Source organism: Scleropages formosus, chromosome 16, assembly GCF_900964775.1.
Source record: "Scleropages formosus chromosome 16, fSclFor1.1, whole genome shotgun sequence".
Taxonomy (NCBI): domain Eukaryota; kingdom Metazoa; phylum Chordata; class Actinopteri; order Osteoglossiformes; family Osteoglossidae; genus Scleropages; species Scleropages formosus.
Genome location: NC_041821.1, coordinates 8533515 through 8553871, shown reverse-complemented (window position 1 = coordinate 8553871; position 20357 = coordinate 8533515). Strand labels below are relative to the sequence as shown.

Here is a 20357-nt window from a genome sequence, read left to right as displayed (position 1 = left end):
GACAAGATGCAAAAGAAACAATTTAAGAGAAGAATGTGGAGAACTACTCTGGAACAATTTTTATAATAATTATGTATGAGCTCAGCTTAATGGGGCAAAAGTGAAAATTGAATAGTTTTCATACATTGCTCCAAGCAAGGGGATGGTTTAGAAACTATCTTCAGAAAAGAAGTGATAATAACTCATAAAGGTGTCACACAAAGATTCAAACTTGCATGTTTGAATGTAAGCGGCTTGACTGACTATTCAGACAGGAAAGACAATGTTATCAGCGTGTAATATTGTTTTTGTTGATCATAAGTTATAATTCAAGAACCAAACAATTTCCACTGAGGAATAAAATGTGAATTTGAGTGCCCATAAGTGGACAGCGTCATTTTGTGAATTTCATGCTTGTTTTTGTTCTTTTGTGTTTGAGTGAGGTTTATTTCCATTGGTCCCATCTGCAATTTTGGTGTTTTTCATTGTTGAAAATAAACCAAGAACAATGTTCTTGCACACTTAAATCTTTTGTAAATGAAATTACAATGTAAATACTTTGTAATAATGCACTTAATTCTGAACTCAGGACTACTTTGGATTTTGTATAACTTTTTTCATCAGGGTCTCCATGGATTTTTCTTTCTGTAAAATAAATGTTGATTTCTTTTTGTACAATTCTGCCTTAAATGTACCTGTCTTTTTTGTTTGAGGTAAGGCTTATGGAGATATAAAAAGTGCTCATAAATGATCACCCCATATTTATTGAATACCTTTACTGCTTCACTGACAAAAGAACACTTAAAACACCCATGTTTCTGATGATAAATGTGTAAAAATAAATACATGAGTTAATGTAATTTAAGAAGTAAAAATTAATTTTTATTAAAAGACAAAACATTTCAAATGCACTACTTACATATAAACACATTTGAGGGATATGTAAATAAACTGTTATGCCTTTTGAAAATGTTGCAAAAATCTACATGAAAAACGAGTACAACCATAATCGGCACCAGTTGTATTTGTCTCAAAATGCCGCTTTATGAATGTTTCTAATGATGTAAAATTTTTCATCATGGAGGTTAATACGCTCTAGTGTAAACAATCAGTTTTGAATTAGCATACATGCTTAATGATTGACATTGAATAGGTTTATGATTACATTCTTTAAATAGTCAAAATACACAGCTGGGAATCTCAGAAAATAGGTCAGCTCTTTGCATTGAATATATTTACAATTTTTCAGTATTTACAGCATAAACCTGTACTCTTGGCTGTGATTGTCTCCCTCCTGAGTGATGATGGGTTGCTGTTCTGGCAGCTGCTGTCTGGGCCCGATTCACTCTGCATTGCTTTATGTAGTAGCTGTAGTCTGCTCTGCAAGCACAGTAATTAACACTGCAATGAGGTACATCGTAGTCTCTGTCAAAACTGAAATACAAAGGGAACAACAGCAACCCAATATTCATCATGTCACCAGTGTATTTATTTAGACAGCCTTAACCAGGATCATAGAGAGAGGCCTTGTGCACAGCTGTGTGCTGTGCTATGGCCTGGTCCTCCTAATGACCCTGTCTCACTATCATTTCAGATGTACCTTGAGGCTGAATTTATTTTGCTATCTTGTTTGACTTACTGATGGTTTAGATGACTGCGGCGTTTAAGGCAATTATCGGGAGGTTTATGCGGAGCGGGGTCAACACAAACAAAGGTTGAAGGTGGTGACCTGCTCCTCAATGGCTCAGTAAGTGCTTAAAAACACGGTCTAGAAATGCCGGCATCAGATAGTAACGAGGCGTCGTTAGCGGGAGTCATTTAGATGATGACGTAAAATTTGCAGTCTTGAAAACAAAGATTCCTCAACACCAAGTCTGCTCAATAAAACTTTCCATGAAGACTCTATAAACCCAAACAATGGAGTTTGATCCCATCAAGGCTAAATATCGTCAGAGAAGTTATTTTTGCAAACTTAAGTGCAAAACTTTCTCTTTGAGGCTAAAGGGTGAATTCAGTAACTGCTCTTGCAGGAGCCACTCACATATAAATTAAAGGTATTGACTTCAGTTTTGATTAAGTTACTGCTGTTTTTTTTCTTTAATTCCAAACTGTGTTAAAAAAGCAGTGCCCTTCTCTCAGCAGTAAGTCATGCTCTAACAGCTGTGGCCTTTAAATACAAAAAAAAAAAAACTAAACTGTTGGAAAACTTTACTCGCCCTGACCTGTTGTGTATTTATTTGATTTGTCTAGGGAATATAATTTAACCCATCAATCCACCTTGGACGTTAAGATCATTGCCTCCCTGGGGACAAAGTTGGCAAGAATGGTGAGTAGTCTTTCCACTATACACTGAAATATTTGCCAGGTATTTAGTGCGACCGGCGGTTTGTAGGGATCTAATTCATTGGGCACCTTGTAAACCGACTTGTGCTGATTAATTGTATTTGCCCACCTACGGGGACTATAATGCCGTACAGGAAAGAAACAGAGTGCCCGTTTGGCATGCTAAAAAGGGTGCCATTTTTAAGACACTTCTGAGTAATTAGTTTTGGGATCCAATGCTAAGCTCTTTCTAGTCTAGCTGCACAAGTTGCCGTGGAGTTGTTGGAAGCATTTAATGTATTGTTTATACGGGCAGCAGTGTAAAGGGGCTTAAAGAACTCCTAAAGCACAGCAATAAGCAATCCACCCTGCTGTAGGCACCCGCAGGAACACACACACACACACATTTTCTGAACCGCTTGTCCCTTACGGGGTCACGGGGAACCGGAGCCTACCCGGCAACACAGGGCGTAAGGCCAGAGGGGGAAGGGGACACACCCAGGACGGGACGCCAGTCCGTCGCAAGGCACCCCAAGCAGGACTTGAACCCCAGACCCACCGGAGAGCAGGACTGCGGTCCAACCCACTGCGCCACCGCACCCCTTCCCGCAGGAACAGTTAAATGATTTTTTTACTCGGAAGGGAAGGAAGCAGAATTTAAATGAAATGTCACTGGTGCAGAAGTTCAGATCTGGATCAGAGCTAAAAATGAATTCGTTAAGGATTTGTCTTAGAAGATTTTAAAATGTGAATTTTACTTCCTTTCGAAAGCACAGTATCACCTGATCCATAATATCACCCGTTCCGACATTTTCATTCACTTACCTGAAAAAGCCCAGTTAACACTAAATGAGCTTTAGAAAGATACATAGTAATGTCTAAGTTTGTATATTTCTGAGCTTAATTTTCCTTTCCCACTTGATGGCTAATTTAAAAGAATTTTTTAAAATTCAGATTAAATAGTGTGTGCGGGGTGGGGTTGTTAGCATTGAAATTTTCTTGGTTGGCATGTCTACTTTGATTTTTAAATTAAAATTAAAAAAATTAAGTTGAAAATCTCAAGGCATTTAATATTTAATCATCTGAAGAGTAAAGGCAACAGATGTTCAAAGCTGAAAAAAATTAAAAAGTAGTACATTTGGCACTAATGGCGCCTTGATGACTTAACGTCTAGGGACTCACTGTAGATGTGGCATGCGCACCGGCTAAGGACTCTGGAACTTACCTTATACTCTGCACTTCAAGGGAAGGGCACTTTGGAGTGAAGAGGCATGCATCTCCTGTGCGGGCAAAGATGTCTGTGGAACTTTCGTCTCAGATTTAAGACATCTGGAAGAGAGTATTGCAAGGAAATATCAACAACCTAGTTCAATTATCAACAGAAATGTGACCCAAGCTTGTACTTTGCATCTGACTCTAGTACATGTAACAATGACATTTTAATATCAATATTTTACAAACAACACTCATTTTTGGTTCTCTTCTCTTCTAAGTAAAGTGGTAATAAGATACCTACTATTATTTTACCTGTTATTGATTATCATAAATATGAGAAAATGTGAATATTCAGTTGAACAGTGCCTATTTTCCAAAATATAGACACGGACAAATCAAAAAGTATCCCCAACATCATTAACAAACATGAGTCTTCCCACTGACACCAGGAATAGTCTGCAACATCAGTAGGCTACATGCCAGTCTTTTATTGTTAATCATGACTAAAAAAGAGGAATTCCATCAGCAACACAGTTAATTCTGGTCATTCAAAGAAGATCTGAAACTCTCTCCTGCAAGTCACTTCTGCAAAGCAACAGCGCTACTGTGGTTAATTATGTCATAGTGCAATGAAAGAAACTGGCATATATGGTTTTTCAGAAATAAAAAAAATAATGCAATATTTCATTTAAAAGGAAACCATTTGGAAGTTCAGGGTTTTCTAAATCCAGCAGTTTAGATTCAGAAAAAAAATGCACAGAAATAAATATGTAACATCTAGGGAAAAAAAAGGCAAAATCAGTGTAAAAAACAGTGATCAAGGGTGAAGGGTGAGTATTTCAGAATTTTTTTCCTTACTATTGTAGCCGTAAAATGTGAATCTGTTTTGGTGGGAAAAAATGTTAAAATAGATACTTTAAATAAATAAAATGCACATAAACCTTTTTATTTTGCTTACCTGGCTTTTGTGCGTTCACTAGCAAGAGGCTTGCAAGAATGAGAAGGAATATGTAGAGGAGGATCTGTACTCTCATCTTGGCACCGGAGGCAGGGAGCTGATCTCCTTCAGGTAAGCTCTTTGGGTTGAAGATCGTTCAAGAATTCCCCTCGAAGTTCCACCTGTGGCTCAGAGGTAGTTTTCAGAGAAAGAAGACGTGCCCCTTGTGGCCCACCGGATTAATGATGGAATTTGCTGAGGCTGTGAGCGCTGGCTGCTGTTCCTCTGTGCCCTATGGCAGTCTCTCACTGGAGAACCAAGATACTTTCTCTTTCCTTCTTCTCCTCCCTGTAGACGGCTCAACTCCGTGAAATTGCTGCACGTCGACTGCGATTGTCCCGGTGAGCATGAGCAGGCAGCGGAGCCTCGTGAACAATAAAGCAGCTGCTCCCCCTCTTTTATAGCCAAGGGTGGGAGTAGTATGCAAAGCAGTGGGGGCTTGAAGGGAAGGAGGGATCCCTCCCCATTTGCAAATGTGAGCCTTCGCATTGAACATACTGACCCCACATGTATTAGGTGAAACAAGTGACAGGAAGCTACCCCCCTCTCGACCACCCCCATCATCCCCCGATCAGAACATTCACATTTCTTTTGCTTTCCTGCCCTACGAACCCCAACTGCTGCTGCCTCCTGCCTGCTGAATGGGCCGCAAAGAGGCAGCTAAGTGGCACCGGTCGGGGCCCGCATCTGAACAGTTCAGCTAAACGAAAGCCTTTTGTGTCGCCCTGCTGTTCCTGGGTGTTGTGAACCTCATGCATGTGGGGCCTTCTTTTTCCTGGAACATCTGGAGGTTGCACTCTGGGGAGGTGGGGGGCACTTAGCTGTGGCCGCAGATAATTAATATGCATTCATTTGTCTGACCCTGCTTTAAATTTGAGCTTCTTCGGCTCCATGGTGCTTCATATGTTAAGTTTCTCTTTTGCTACAGATTTTCGCTTACGCATTGTGCAGGTCATTAACCTTAACAAGTAAAACAATATCCCTTTGCTTCCAAGTTGTAACCCACATCTAATCAGGAACCCCCAAATGTACAGCATTTCACTTCAATGGTGGTAAACAAGCCCGTGTTCGCATATCACTGTTTCCTTTCTTTCACAGTTTGACCGATGTATAGTAACAAACAATGGGGACAGATTGCTCAAAAATGTAATGAAATATAATATCATATAAATTCTGAAAGTTATATACAACTACTTATGTGATGAACATCAGTTCATATGGTGGAAAGAAACAAAGTAACTGTACTTAAGAATCACACATCTGCATCTATGTCCCTCTTTCTCCTAATGTAATGCACAAATTGTATTTCCTATGAGATGTACATCCTTTGGAGAAAAGCATCTGCTAAATGAATAAATGTAAATATAATGGCACTTTAGAAGAAAATGTCTGCCAAATGCATAAATGTAAATATAATGAATATTCAATTTTTTTCCTTAACTTAAAATGAAAAGCATTGAAGAGGACTCAACACCCTAACTAATTTGACTCAATTCTCAGTCCTTTTTACTGTGACATTTAAAACAAATACGACATAATTGTATTAGACTATTATGTATTCCAGTGGTGCTAAAGGATTCCTGCCATGCGCCGTTAGGTGATACAGAGAACTAACGGACTCTTTTCAGGTTCTGTGCCGCTATCGTTCTGCCATAGTCCTGATGAATTAACACATTAAAATGAAATGTCTGGCCCTTTTAACATGTCAATTAGGATTAAAACCCAGCATGATGCTAATGGGCTGACTCAGAATGGAAAAATTACTCAGCACTTTGTAGACTTTTTAATGTCCCCAGCAGAACTGAGAGAGACCATTGCTGGCATTTTATTTTGCATTGTGAGAGAATGCCCTTGAAGCTGTTATTCATTCCTTTATGATGCTTGCAAAAAATGCTACTGCAGGAAGTACACTTTGTCCATAGGACATCTATAGTTTAAATGGTTATGCATGATTTACTAGTAGTTAAAGTACTCAGAAAAGTTTAAGACATTGTATGAAGACAAATGAGTGTCCACCTGAAGCACTCTATTTTTCTGCATTTCTGATTTATGGAACTTCTCAGATCTTGTTTTTATGTATGTTTTTACATTGAATATGGTAATGTGGCCTTTGTTAATCACAGCCACCTGGTTTCCATGGATACCGATAGATGCAGCCTATGAGACTGAACGAGTAATGGGAGCAGTGAGGTGCTGACCACTTGAAATGTCATTTAACCTTTAAGGTTTATCATTTGTAAGTAAATATGGGATTGTTGGAAATAGTGATGGGTTAATTTAAAGACAGAGATCGATTGTATTAAAACCATTTTCCCAGTAAATAAATAAAATCAGTATTTATAAAACATTCATAACCTTTGAAATACTATTTATATCAAAGCAAGAATATTAAATATTGCCAAAAATGCTAAAGCTAAATCAGTTGTTCCAGGCAAGACAAAACAAAGCTATTATAATTGTTTAACAGTCTGATTTCTACTTTTCTAGAAATGTTATACATTTACAATTTCAAGACTGTAATTGCTGCTTGCCTGTCAAACATCTCTGCCTGGATGCCTGATCACCACCTACAACTCAGCCTCTCCAAAATAAAGATCCCTCACCTTCCAGCTGGCCCACTTTCCTGATGTCAACTCTATTAAACTGGATAACTCTATTTTGCCTGCCTCCTCAACTAGGAGTCTGGGAGTAACAACTGACTCAAGTCTATCTTTCTCTAAACATATCGAAGCCACAACCTGGTCCTGCAGATACATCCTGAATAGCATCTTCAGGATCTGCTCTTAAACTTTCCGGAACTTCTGGTCTGGTCCTTGGTGATATCGCACCTGGACGACTGCAGCGCTCTCCTGTGTCCTCTGCCATCAAACCTCTGCAGCTGATACAGAACACTGCTGCACGAGTTGTGTTTGATTTCCCGAAATGTTCCCATGTATCTCCTCTACTCGTCACTCTGTGTTGGCTTCCCATGGCTGCCCGGATCAAATTCAAGACTCTGGTTATTGCCTACAAAAGCATAAATGGAACTACTCCCCGATATCCACAAGACCTGATCATGTGCTACGCTCCAACCAGACCGCTACACTCCTCCACCTCTGCCTGCTTGGCCGCCCCATGCACAAAAAGTCCAATATCAAAAGCACAAAGGTTTTCCGTTCTGGATGTAATGTGGTGGAATTACTTCCCCCTCTCACTCAGAACTGCTGAATCTCTCACTACATTTAAGACGGGTCTTAAAACTCACCTCTTTTTGATTGATTCACTTCTCTCATAATTTCTTAATTGCCTGATAACCATGTAAATGTTTATATTAAATAATTTGTGATTATAACTGTTGAATAATGGTTAAACCTTTATCCAGCTACTCACGTGATGTGCCTTGGCTCATGTGATGTAATGTAATAAATTGGCTGCGCTTTAGAATCATGTGTCTGTATCTAAGTCTCTCTTTCTGTTGATGTAATGCACTCATTGTACTTTTCTGTGAGATATATGTTGCTTTGGAGAAAAGCATCTGCTAAATGAATAAATGTAAATGTAAATGTAATACAAATGTGCCTTTAGGAAAATGTTGCATAGAATAGCTCAATCATGCCACGACCACTTGTCATTTTTGGTATCTGTAATCATCCACAAGGCAATAAAAAAATAAAATTCATTACAAGAAAATTATACTAAGTAGTGTATCTTGTAGTGTAAGTCACCTTGGTGGATAAGGTGTGGGCTGATAACACTACATAGAGTTCAGCGGAAGCTGCTTTGAAGAAAAGTGCCTACTAAGTGAATAAATGTAAATGATTTGTACATCCAACTTCTTTTTCAATTAAAGTAGTAATTAGTCTTTTAAACAAAGTATTGACATGAAATTGCGTTGTGCCGCTAAGTTTAATTTAACACAACTGGTCTCTTTGGCCCGAGGACAACGTTAGAAAGCTATTAAGCATGGCTCACCATGTCTTGCAGTGAATCAGGAAGCAAGCGACAGAAGACGTCCTCAGTTTTTTTCAAACTCATGTTTCGGCCTGCAGAAGTAATGACGGTAAATGTCCACCTGTCCTTGTACCGTAATGTTCAGCAGCCATTCAGAGGCCCCCTTCCAGAGTAGTTCAAAGCGAAATGTGTTTTTGTCAAGTGCAGCCGATGATAAACTTATTTATTTACTGGAATGAGAAGAAATGGCTATCTTGTTTTCGCCCTGGGGATTGTTGCACTCGGAGATAAGAAAGGGCAGCGTCCCATGTCCCTGATAACATTCATTTCTCTCTGGGAGTTCTGAGTGCAAGATGCTGGTTTATATTGCTTGTCATTTCCACGGCGCGCGGGGCCGTCCTCTTACATTCGTCAATCACATTGGGAGCAATCTACCATGCTTACCGCAGCGGCTCCGGAGCCTTGCTGATAAAACCATAAACAAGCCGTCGCCGTACGTAAGACGCGTGACTCGAATTAATGGAATCAACACATTAGTGAATACTTTACTCCCTTCACGTGAATTATTTGAGCCGTATCCATCCAAACAAGCTTGCCGCAGGGCAGCAATCCAGATTTTGGCGCATCTGTTCCTCCCAGAGATGCTCGCTGCGTACTTTGTATTACAATCGCTTTCCAATTCTAAGTTCTTCTGGCTTTTCACGATGAAATGCGCTATTGAGTTTTAATGAGCTGTAATTTGTGATTGTTACATGGGTTGGGCTGTAGTCTAAGCCTTTTCACATGCCGTTGACGTCGCTAATGTCCTTCGCAGCTATTGAGAGTAGATGGTGCGTTTTTCACCTCGGGTTGACAGCAGACGTGGTTGCTGTTCGCACCTTCTCGGATTGGACACTCACCTGGTTTTATGAAAAAGAGGCGGTCATGATGTGGTCCTTTCACCACCTCTCTCACACACACACACACACAAACAGGAGGCTGTTTCTCAAACATCTGGAAAATAAACCAATTGCTATGCTAATGGGGGACACACAAACCCGGTCCACATATTTTCATGACAATAGCTGTCTTCTGTCACACGCGAAGAAAAAAAAAAAAAAAAAAAATCCTCAGAGCAAGTTCTTTGTGAGTCAGCAACTCATTTGATTTGCTGCTGGCGAAAAGAAATGATTTTTGATTGATGCGACTAGCTCATGCGTCAGATCGCGATTGTTCGTTGTATACAATGACTGCAGTTATTTTTATTGCTTTGCTTAGCTAAGGAATTTGCCGAAAGCGACTGACACTTTCGCTTGTTTGTACGGCTAATGTTTTACTCGAGAAATTCAGGTTCTTTGCTTAAGGGCTCTGCAGCAGGATCTCTCCTTGCGCTTGAAGTGGCAACTGCCGGTTACACGTTTCGGTACTTAATCACTGTGCTACCTGCCACCCTGATTCTTTCCACACAGCCCACTGATTCCATTAGTCTCTTCCATTATACCCTTTTGTTTCTCTGCAACAGCTTTTTTTGATCCACACAAGCAGTCCATGCATCTTGTCTCGCTTGGCTGCCAGCTGTAGCAATCACAGCTGATCCACATGCTGTCGAACAGGCAGCCGGTCGATAGCGCCTTGGCTTGTAATCTCAGTTGTTTCTCTTAGTCACACTTCGCTGCTGATCGAAGCAACAACAGGATGTCAGGCCGCTGACCAGATGAACAGCCGGGTGAGAGAGCCATGACTGCGGAACTAGAGCCGTCCCTTATGTCAGCTAAACTGTCACAGCTGGTTCGGGTGCTGCAGATCATGCGATCCTAACATAATTTTGTAAGAGGTTCAGCTTTTTCTCATGACAGTTGCTGCAAGGGCTCGTGGTAGTACTAGGGCATCATAGTCACTCACACACACTGTCTGAAACCGCTTGTCCCAAGCAGGGTCACAGTAAACCAGAGCCTAACCCAGCAACGCAGGGCGTAAGGCTGGAGGAGGAGGGGAACACACCCAGGATGGGACGCCAGTCCGTCTCAAGGCACCCCAAGCGGGACTCAAACCCCAGACCCACCGGAGAGCAGGCGCAGGCCAAACCCACTGCACCACCACACCCCCTTGTCATGGTACTCCTAAAAGCGAAATATGAGAATGATCAGCAGTGAAAAGTAGTGTAGGTAGCTTTTCAAGGTATGGGCTGGCACGGTGGCACAGCGAGTAGCGCTGCTGTCTCACAGCTCCTGGGTGGTGCGAGAGGACATGGGTTTAATCCCTGCTCAGTCTGTGTGGAGTTTGCATGTTCTCCCCGTGTCTGTGTGGATTTCCTCCGGGTGCTCTGGTTTCCTCCCACATTCCAACGACATTCTGGTCAGGTTCCCCCATAGTGTGTGAGTGACACAGAGTGTGTTTCACTGATGTATGGATGAGTGACCCAGTGTAAGTAGTGTATCTAGCAGTGTAAGTCACCATGGTGAATAAGGTGTGTGGGCTGGTAACACTACATAGTACCCAGTGTAAGTCACTTTGGAGAAAAGTGTCTGCTAAATAAATAAATGCATGCATGAATTAAACAGTAGCTTAGTATTATAGCTACTCTGAAGGAATATCTGGACTGCTTTCAAGTAGCTGGTATTTGCTTCCAGTTGGAATGCTGAGAAGACCACAAAGGATGAGTATCGATGACCGAAAGCATAACCCCCACTGAGCGCAGTGGTTTGTGCCATACTCCCACCGAGTGAGACGGCCCTGGCTTCCTTTGTAGTTCTGTGACTAGTCGCACGAGGACCTCGTCTTACAAGTGACTGCAAGTTAGCCTGGCCACAGAGATCCCCACAAACCAGCTGCTGGTTACATTGCGGCAATAGTAACAATACCATCAACGTCGGCGCTCTTGCTTTACTCGGGATAAACTTAAGAAACGTAATACATTCTGCAGGATGTGCCAGGAATCTACGCATCCGGACAGTTCGGCAGTTTCCGTCCCCTCAGCTTAAGCTATAGTCTGACGTTCTGACGTTCATCAGGTGCAAGTTTCAGAACGCTTCTCTGTGTTTCGTGGCCGTTAGTGTTTTAATCGCGTACCCAAGCAACCAAATTCTGTGCGTCCTCTTGATTTTGTAGGAAACATTTTTGTTATTTTGGATTAAGTGCCACCATCATGTGCAACAGGCACCAGAACAACACTGAATCACATTTTATTGCCATCATCAGTGGCTGTGAACCTAATGCATCCCGGGCTGACTTGGAGCACGCTTGAATGCCCATCTGCGGACAGGCATTTGGCCTGGTTTCCTCAGGATTCTTGGCTGTGTAAATAGTGCCGCTTCTGCCCTGTTTGACCTGCGGTGATCCCCGGCGACACTGTTGCCAGTATCGCTGACCCTGTAAAGGCTCCATATTGGAGGGTCTTTGTCGATCCCCACAAATAGCCTGGCCCTGGAATGGGAAAACAAAGGATGGAGCAAGGGAATTCAGCCCCTTTTCTTTCCATGTGATTAGCTGCCCCATGCAAGTCCTAATCTTTCATTAACCACAAGGACTTAAGGGTAGTGGAGTCAGAAAAGGACAATTGTTGAATTTTTTACGCATACGGATAGCAGTTTATACACTCTTTATCTCACTGGTGCATCTATTACATCCCAGAGTTTATGGACTTCAGAATGTCTTGGTGCTGTCAAACCTCTGAAAATGAATCTTACCATATGTTGCACAGAAAACAACACAGATAGATTTTTTCCATATGATTTTTTTCATATGATGAGAATTTTTTAAATAAAAGTTATAGCAGGTTTTCCAGTGGAAGCTGATTGCTTGAGGTAAAGCATATCATACACAGATAGCCTTAGATGTGCTTTTGCAATACCAGAGACCTTCCCTTATTGCTCTGTGCTTCCAGCGTACACAATTACTCTTTGCATGCTTCCTGCTGTGTGGCGGGTGTGGGGTTCGAGTCTTGCTTGGGGTGCCTTGTGACAGACTGGCATCCCATCCTGCGTGTGTCCCCTCCCCCTTTGGGCTCGTGCCCTGTGTTGCTGGGTAAGGCTCCGGCTTGCCATGACCCCGCTTGGGACAAGTGGTTGCGGACATTGTTCGGTTGGTTGAGATGAATGCAGATTGCGACTCCTAAATCCTTATTTGAAAAACATTGTACATTGATCAATCACATTTAATTCAGTATTATTGTGTCATCCCTTCTGAAAATGTTGTCTTGTTGTATTGAGAATGTGCAGAATGTCTATGATAGGCTGTGTTATAATTTTATTATATAAATTAATATTTTAAAACTGAAAAAAATCTAAGGATTTTTAGAAACTCAGGCAGAAAAAAAATAGTAACAAGGTTGCAAAGAGAAATATGATTTGTTGACATGCATAAAGTTTGAAGGAGGTTTCAGTGTTTTGATTATTTTTATTGGGGAGTTATTTATTGACATAAATAACACACGACAATGTGCCTTTAATCTTCAAATCTGCACATGTGGACAACTCTATTGTCATGGCTCAGCCCGAAGAGAAGCTTACAAGGGGAAGTTGGTCTATGTTGGGCTTCAGCTCAAGAGGACTGCAGAGACAGTGTGGAGAGGTGTTTGGGTCATGTGGGTCTAAAACTCATTTCCTAATGCTAAGCCACAGTTCTCCCACACCTGAGCTCCCTGTAAGGGATACCGCACTGCATGCAGAATGAAAACAAATACAGGTGCTAATTTTCACAATTAGTCTCTCAAGCATTTTCACATCATGCATTGCATATTAATATTATTATTATAGAAATACAGCAAAATACAATAAACTGAAAAAGGCACTTGTAAAATAGTGATGTGGCTAAAACTAGATGACATAGGAAATCCACATAATACATAATTCAGAGTACTATATATGTATATATTATGTTCAAGACAGACATATAGTACTGAACAATGCAGTATGGCACGGAGTTTATAATATCTTTGGGAGTAAAAGGAATCAATGAGAGGGCAAGATGTGAAGGTATGTGCTCTTCCGCTACTCTGCAAGAGGGAGGTCCTTTATTTAAGTAGTAAGGAAACTAATGAAATCTTAAAGAGCAACTTCAGCAGTCAAACATGGATTGCCATATGAAACCAAAAGTGGTTGGAACTGTCACGCTGTGTTAAAAACGTGAACTTGTTGACCAGCCCAAGTGAGAGGACGTCTATGAATGGGTGGGAAAGGTCTCCCTCTAGTGCTTGCCCACTAATTGTATTTGTTCTCCAGTCCTCCGACAGGCCATGTTTGCGGTACGTGACGTGCGTTGAAACAAGAAGCCCAACTCTGCTCGGGTATCCTGATGCCAGCAATTCAACACATCCTTCATCCTGGAATAGCATCCAGCATTTTTATGTTGTGTGCTCCAAAGATACCATGTAGTTCAGAATTTGATTCACTTTCTTAATTGTCCTTAGAATGGGTGCGATTGTCTTCCGAAAACAAAATAAAACAAGCAAAAAGAATATTCAGAAATATTTAAGTCCGGTGGGGGGTGCGGTGGCGCAGTGGGTTGGACCGCAGTCCTACTCTCCGGTGGGTCTGGGGTTCGAGTCCCGCTTGGGGTGCCTTGTGACGGACTGGCGTCCCGTCCTGGGTGCGTCCCCTTCCCCCTCCGGCCTTACGCCCTGTGTTGCCGGGTAGGCTCCGGTTCCCCGTGACCCCGTAAGGGACGAGCGGTTCTGAAAATGTGTGTGTGTGTGTGTATTTAAGTCCGGTAGTGCTAGTTCAGACTTTTTGGAAACAGGCCCATTTAAGGTTTGTAATTTTGTTTTGGTCTCCTAGACTCCTGCTTTGTGTGTCTGTTTTTTCTCGTGATTTGCCAGGTACCACTTTTCAGCGCTTACCAACTTCGCCTTTGCAGTCGTAAGTATGCAAATACCACATTCTCTCTTAAATTATACCACTCCTTTCACATTTGCAACTTTTGGCTTTGTGGATTGTTTTTGCTTGGAGGTGCTCCTGAGTTTTGCATATTCTTCACTTGAGCTTTCGTCTGCGGAAGGCATAGCAGCATGACATATTATTGTGAAGTACTGGATTGACATCGATGAATCGTGTTATAGTCATCTTAATAATCCAACAAATTGCCAAAACATTGCCGTTTTAATCATTTAAGTGTAGAAATACTTGTAATGTCTTTTCGAAGAATCAAAATCAGGCTCACTGTAGCAATTACTATGATGTAGATTTCTTTATTCCGTGAGTCTCCAATTTGTATTACTTTATGGTTGCAATTTAGTGTGCAGCTAATGAGATGAAAATCTCTATGATGAAATTCTTTAATAAGATCTAAAGAATTCCCCTGTAGGATTGCTGCCTCATAGTACCTGAATTTCTATGTGCTACAGGGACATGTTTCAATAAAGTCCAAAGTATTTTTTTTTTTTTATTTTGAAGAGAAATGGTTTCACATTGAGCTCACCTTGTGCTCTGTCGTTTCGATTGCTGAGGACAGACGCCAGGCTGAACATGGAGAAAACCATGAAGGCGATCAGAATGAATGCCAGCTCCAGGTTCGTGAAGGGTACCTCCATGAGCCTCGGACTCTGTCGCTGGGGAAGACGCCCTATGGATGAACGTGAAGAACAAACACATAATTGTGCAACATGTGCAGCTCACAGTTTGATGTTATACGGGTGAGACATTGCACAGAATGCACAGTTTCCTGCATGATGACAAAGTGATGAACATCGAGTGCTGCACTGCACACACCTACTGTGGCTTGAACCTGGTTTAGAAAACAAGCAAATTAAATTTGCAAGGTGTTATAAATCAGAAGAGAATCCTTGGTGGAACTGAGCAACCTATGCTGTTCTGATTTTAGATTTTTATACCGTGATAAGGACAGCATGATGGGGGATGGTAGCTCCTCCAGGAGAGACCTGCGAGAAATATTTGAGCTAAATAAAAAACCAGAGTTAAATACATGAATGCAAAATGTATGCAACAGGAATAAATTCTCCTCTGATGGATGCCTGGACACGTATCGACTGGTGAGCAGCTGGGCCCCTGGCCGCTATGACGAGGAGAGGATTTAGTGTGAAACCAGGCTGTCGTCAGACAGGCGCCCACCCCTGTCGCTGGACCGGCTCTCTCCCTAAATCAATTGCACCTTTTGAATTCCATTACACGGGATGCAAACGGCGCACACGAGGGATTCCCTGCACACACCGGAGTGTCCTTTACAGAGACACTCAGACATGCATGCAAGCGCGCGCACACACAATGACTGTGATGATGCTTAGGGGAGAGACAGGATACAAAGTGAAGCTCAGAATGCCTCCCTCCTCACTCTGCGCACACTGTCACGAAACACGGCATGTCTGGCAACATCGCGTTCATATACATCTTTCATTTCACGCTCAGCTGCGGTAAGAACCATGTTTCAATTGTACTCAGGAGCTCAGCCAAAGGTGGGCGGGATTTCAGGTTTCAGCGTTCACTGAAGAATGTTCTGATGACCCATCATATACACTGTACAGAGCAGCTGTCGGGTGCAGGAGAAACCCCACCCCCTCCAAAAAAAAAAAATCTTTCGGCATCCCTGCTCATAGGTATCATTTCTTTTCATGCCTTAATCCCTCTTGAATTCCCAAAGCAAAGGCTGATTCTTATTCAAACGCTTTTTCCCCCCGAATCACTGAGGTCCCCTCACAATGGACAGGATCTCGTCCACATGTATCCTCACCACCCTACGGCCCGTCACAAAGACAGGGGCCCCAAGTAAACTGAAGGGAAAGAAAAGGGAAGGACATAACCTCTTTGTCCCGCAGTTGATGCTAATTAACGCTGTTTACACTATAAGAGGAGCGCTGCTTAAAAGGTGTGACTCTTTCGCAAATCTCACACGGCAGGCTTTCAGAGGTGTCCGATTTCTTACCCTGTGACATCGTTTAAAATTACCTTGTGATGAAGTGCTTGAGAATTGTGCTTTACGCTGTCGGAGAAAGTTCCAGACCAAGGTTCTGTTCATACTTACGGCTACTGGATATTATTATCATTATTAATATACAGCTCAGCTCGCTCTTCCGCTCTGAGTAATTGACAGTACTTTCCTTCCACCCATTATGCAGGTTCTACGGGAGAGTATCAGGGTCAGCACCTTGGTCAAGGGTACTACGTCAGGAGAGGGTAGGGAGACAGTAACCCTCAGCTTTTCAGGTCACATCCTTAACCGCTGCAGTACCTGCTAAACAAAAGGACAACTCCATCTCAGGAACCGAGATTTACCCATCAAGCAGCAGGAAGTATAAAATATTATAAAATAATGTTTATTTTGCATCACGATTCAATTTAATGTGATGAAAAGAGAGAAATAACCAGCAATTATATATTTGCCTGAATTAACATTCTAAATATGAATCTAATTTTTTCCTGAATACAGAGAGGCAATCCTGGTGGAGAAAAGAAAGTAAATAGCACATTTTTGTGATGTATTTATGGCTGCATTGCCTCGTGTCTCCGTTTAGACTGAAATATCTCCTTTGTGCGGATTCTTGCACAAAAGGTACAGCGGCGTCTTTATCCTTATGAATTGAGAGTTAATCATCAAATTTGCTAACTGATGTCTGCCGTGACCTTTTCGAAGCACCGTTTCCCGTGTGTGCGTATATCCTAATGAATTGAAAAAAAAAAAAAAAAAATGCACAAGCAAGTGCTGCGCTCTCCTTCACTAATGACTCAACGGAGCCTTATCCAGGCAGCCTGTGTTTGTGTGAGATAACAGCCTCTTCCCAGCTGTATACGAGCTCACAGTTCACTCTTCCAATAAGTAATATTGCATTTTATTTACTGTTGGGAGCACTGGCCTCAGTTTTATTTGGTGCAATTTTGATTGTGCTGTAAAGTTTATCTTCTTATAGGTGTGGCCATCAGTGACTCATTCTTGGCCTTCTTCATGGGGAGGGACCTCACGGGGTCCCGCTTTCACACGACCTGCAGGACCGAGGGGGGAACTGGGTACCTGGGCTCATGAATACTGGAAAGCTTTCTGTTGTTATATTGCACCCAAGGTCGTGGTTTCAGCGCTGCTTCCCCACAGGATGTGTATAAGAAACAATAAATGGGAAAAGATTGACTTCAGGAACACTATGAGAGACAGCTGAACCACATCACAGTTATTTCTTTCATGTGTTGGTCAAATCAGGGGATAACGGCCAGTGTTTGTCTTCATATTCCTTTAATAAATCCTTATAATTTACACACACACACATTTTCGGAACCGCTTGTCCCATATGGGGTCGCGGGGAACCGGAGCCAACTCGGCAACACAGGGCGTAAGGCCGGAGGGGGAGGGGACACACCCAGGACGGGATGCCAGTCAGTCACAAGGCACCCCAAGCGGGACTTGAACCCCAGACCCACCGGAGAGCAGGACTGTGGTCCAACCCACTGCACCACCGCACCACCGCACCCCCTTCCTTACAATTCTTTTAAACAAATTTGTCATTCATATTGAAAACTATTTATTTCCAAACACATAAAAAAAAAAAAACAACTGAGTTAGATTTTTATTATTTCATGTTCACAAAAAATAATAATAGAAACTGCTGTATCACAGGGTCAAAGATACAAGTTTGACAATATCATACTGTTCTATGTAAAAATGTAATGTCAGCTTTTTCTAGCCTAAAACATCAGCGTCGCAGGAAAAATAAACGAGAACATTAAGTGGAAAACTGGAGATTTTCACTTTTGCGTGATCCGAAACCCTCGTATTCAGATGAGGTAAAACAGAGAGAAACCTGGTCATCGGTCGTGAATATTTTTCTAGATAAAATGAAAAAAGCAATGCTTGCAGACTTGTAACTGCTCATTACTCCTCCACCTTTGAAACCGGATTGTCGTTTGAGGAAGCCTAAACGTGCTGGCGACAGTTTCCATCGGTTTCTACTGTGGCCGCAGTCGCCTTCAATGGTATCAGCTTCCTGGCAGATGTACTCAAAGTGTACTCATAGTGTTTTCCCAATGTATTCAAAGTGTACTCTTCATGCGCTTGCTCCCAGTATACCCAAAGTCTACTCCCAGTGTTCTTCCAGTGTGTTTCCAGTGTGCTCCTAGTGTGCTCACAGTGTACTCAGTGTAAACCACATACTTCACACCTGGAAGCCTAACCAGCAGACAGCTACAATAGTGTAAAAGTTAATAAAATAGACTTGTGATGAAAAGGATTCCAGACAAAACATCAAGTGCAGCCCAGCTCTTACCCCATGTGCATGGTTGCATCAGTGGTTCGTTCTATAAGTGTTTAACATTCAAAGCTGTGTAAGTTTCTCTGAGGAATAGTGAGCGCCAAGTAAAATTTAAAAATACTATTACCAGGGCTAGTGTTGCAGTCCCTGTTCACGATAATCTATAGAAATCCCTGCATATAATTTCATTTGAAAAAGAAAGCATGAGATCTGCTGTTGGCTGCCCTGTGTTGAGAAATAATTTACAGCTTTTTGAACTCACCCCAAAGATGATGAAACATTTAATCCATTCAGCCGGTGGCATATATCACTTTGCTAAGGATATTGTCAGGCTTTGTCAGAATCTCCGGATCCAGAAACAATCCATACTCCCAATAATGTAACTATAAGCTCTGGCATATTGCGTACGTAGTGCAAAGTTCAGCAGCTGGTGAATAGGCAGTGAGCGCCTTGAAGGAGTGCTGTGTTGACTGTCTTTCCAGAGGCCAGATCATAACCTGTTTGGTTTATTTAATTAAGATTTTTTTTTTGCCTTAATGGCCGTGTACATATTTGTCACCCAGCTAAAGACACATCAGAAAACACAGCTTTTGTCTGAAAGAAATATGTCTAAACATTTACAGTACAAGCAAATGCAGAAGAGTCGAAGAGGAGATGCTTGGTGTTACAGGTAGAACATGGATGACTGCGATAAGATTATGAACGCTGCATAATTATTCGGAACTTTATCACGTGTAAATAATCGGTCATAGTTCAAATGAGGGAAGTCTGGAAATGACTATGCTTGCTTTACGGCATCCGGTGAGAAACAGCAATGAAATCCCTTAAAGAGGCATTTCACATTTTGCCAGAATTTTCCAAGCTTGATTTTCTCACAACCGTCCCTTGACATCAGTGTCCTTATTTTAATTCAGGACAGGCAAGGTCACTCCCAGAATTTAGGCCCAGTGGAGGAATTGCAAATGCATTTTAATGTGGTACAAAGGAATTGTTCTTAGTTAAGGCTTGTGCTAAATGCTGATAAAATGAAATAATGGTTTTGTACAACCAACGACAGCAGCTGCTGAGAAACACCAGACTGTAACCTTGCAATAATAAAAAGACTGAAAAAGTGTCAGCGCATAAATATCTTGATATTGTCCTTGATGACAGTTCAGAGAATTTCACACAGAAGCCCAGGGTTTCTGTTTTAGAAGCAAATCATTTTTTCTCATTTAATAGAATAAAACAATCAATGCAACCCGGGTGACGCGGTGATGCTGTGTGTAGTGCTGTTGTCCCACAGCGTCTGGGCAGCGTGAGAGAATAGGGATTCAATCCCTGCTCAGTCTCTGAGTTTGCATGTTCTCCCTGTGAGTTTCCTCTGGATGCTCTGGTTTCTTCCCACAGTCCAAGGACATGCAGGCCAGGTGATGTGATGATGCTAAATTGCCCTTGTTGTATGTCTGGCTACCCATCCAGGGTGTACCCTCCTCAGCCTTGTACCCAGTGCTTCCTGGACAGGCTCTGGATCACTGCAAGCTTGTTCAGGACAAAGCAATTGAAATTGGATAGAACCGGTTCAAGCCACTTTGCTCTCAGTGCTGGATGCCAATACCAATTCATGTTTCCATGCAGCTTTGAGATGTACCTCTTACTGAACTTTTCATACCCATCACTGAGATCTCCATGAGCCAGGAGTGTGCATCTTGTACACCGGTAAACTGAACCAGTAGAATGTGCTTCTTCCTTGTAAGGACATATTGCTAGATC

The 20357-nt window shown here is 42.0% G+C and overlaps 2 protein-coding genes across 2 annotated transcripts; both read right to left on the bottom strand.

The window, feature by feature from the left end:
• Positions 1-3541: 3541 nt before the first annotated feature.
• Positions 3542-4550, bottom strand: apela (apelin receptor early endogenous ligand). The gene is made up of 2 exons (XM_018735789.1): positions 4472-4550; positions 3542-3639 (listed from the first exon to the last, which is right to left on the bottom strand). The coding sequence occupies exons 1-2, from the start codon at positions 4548-4550 to the stop codon at positions 3542-3544; spliced, it is 177 nt and encodes a 58-aa protein (XP_018591305.1).
• A 9576-nt stretch (positions 4551-14126) lies between these two features.
• LOC114912422 (small integral membrane protein 31-like) lies at positions 14127-19081 on the bottom strand. Its single transcript, XM_029259241.1, has 3 exons — positions 18868-19081; positions 14837-14980; positions 14127-14407 (listed from the first exon to the last, which is right to left on the bottom strand). Exons 1-3 carry the CDS (start codon positions 18884-18886, stop codon positions 14310-14312), a joined length of 261 nt encoding a protein of 86 aa, XP_029115074.1. The 5' UTR covers positions 18887-19081; the 3' UTR covers positions 14127-14309.
• Positions 19082-20357: the final 1276 nt, after the last annotated feature.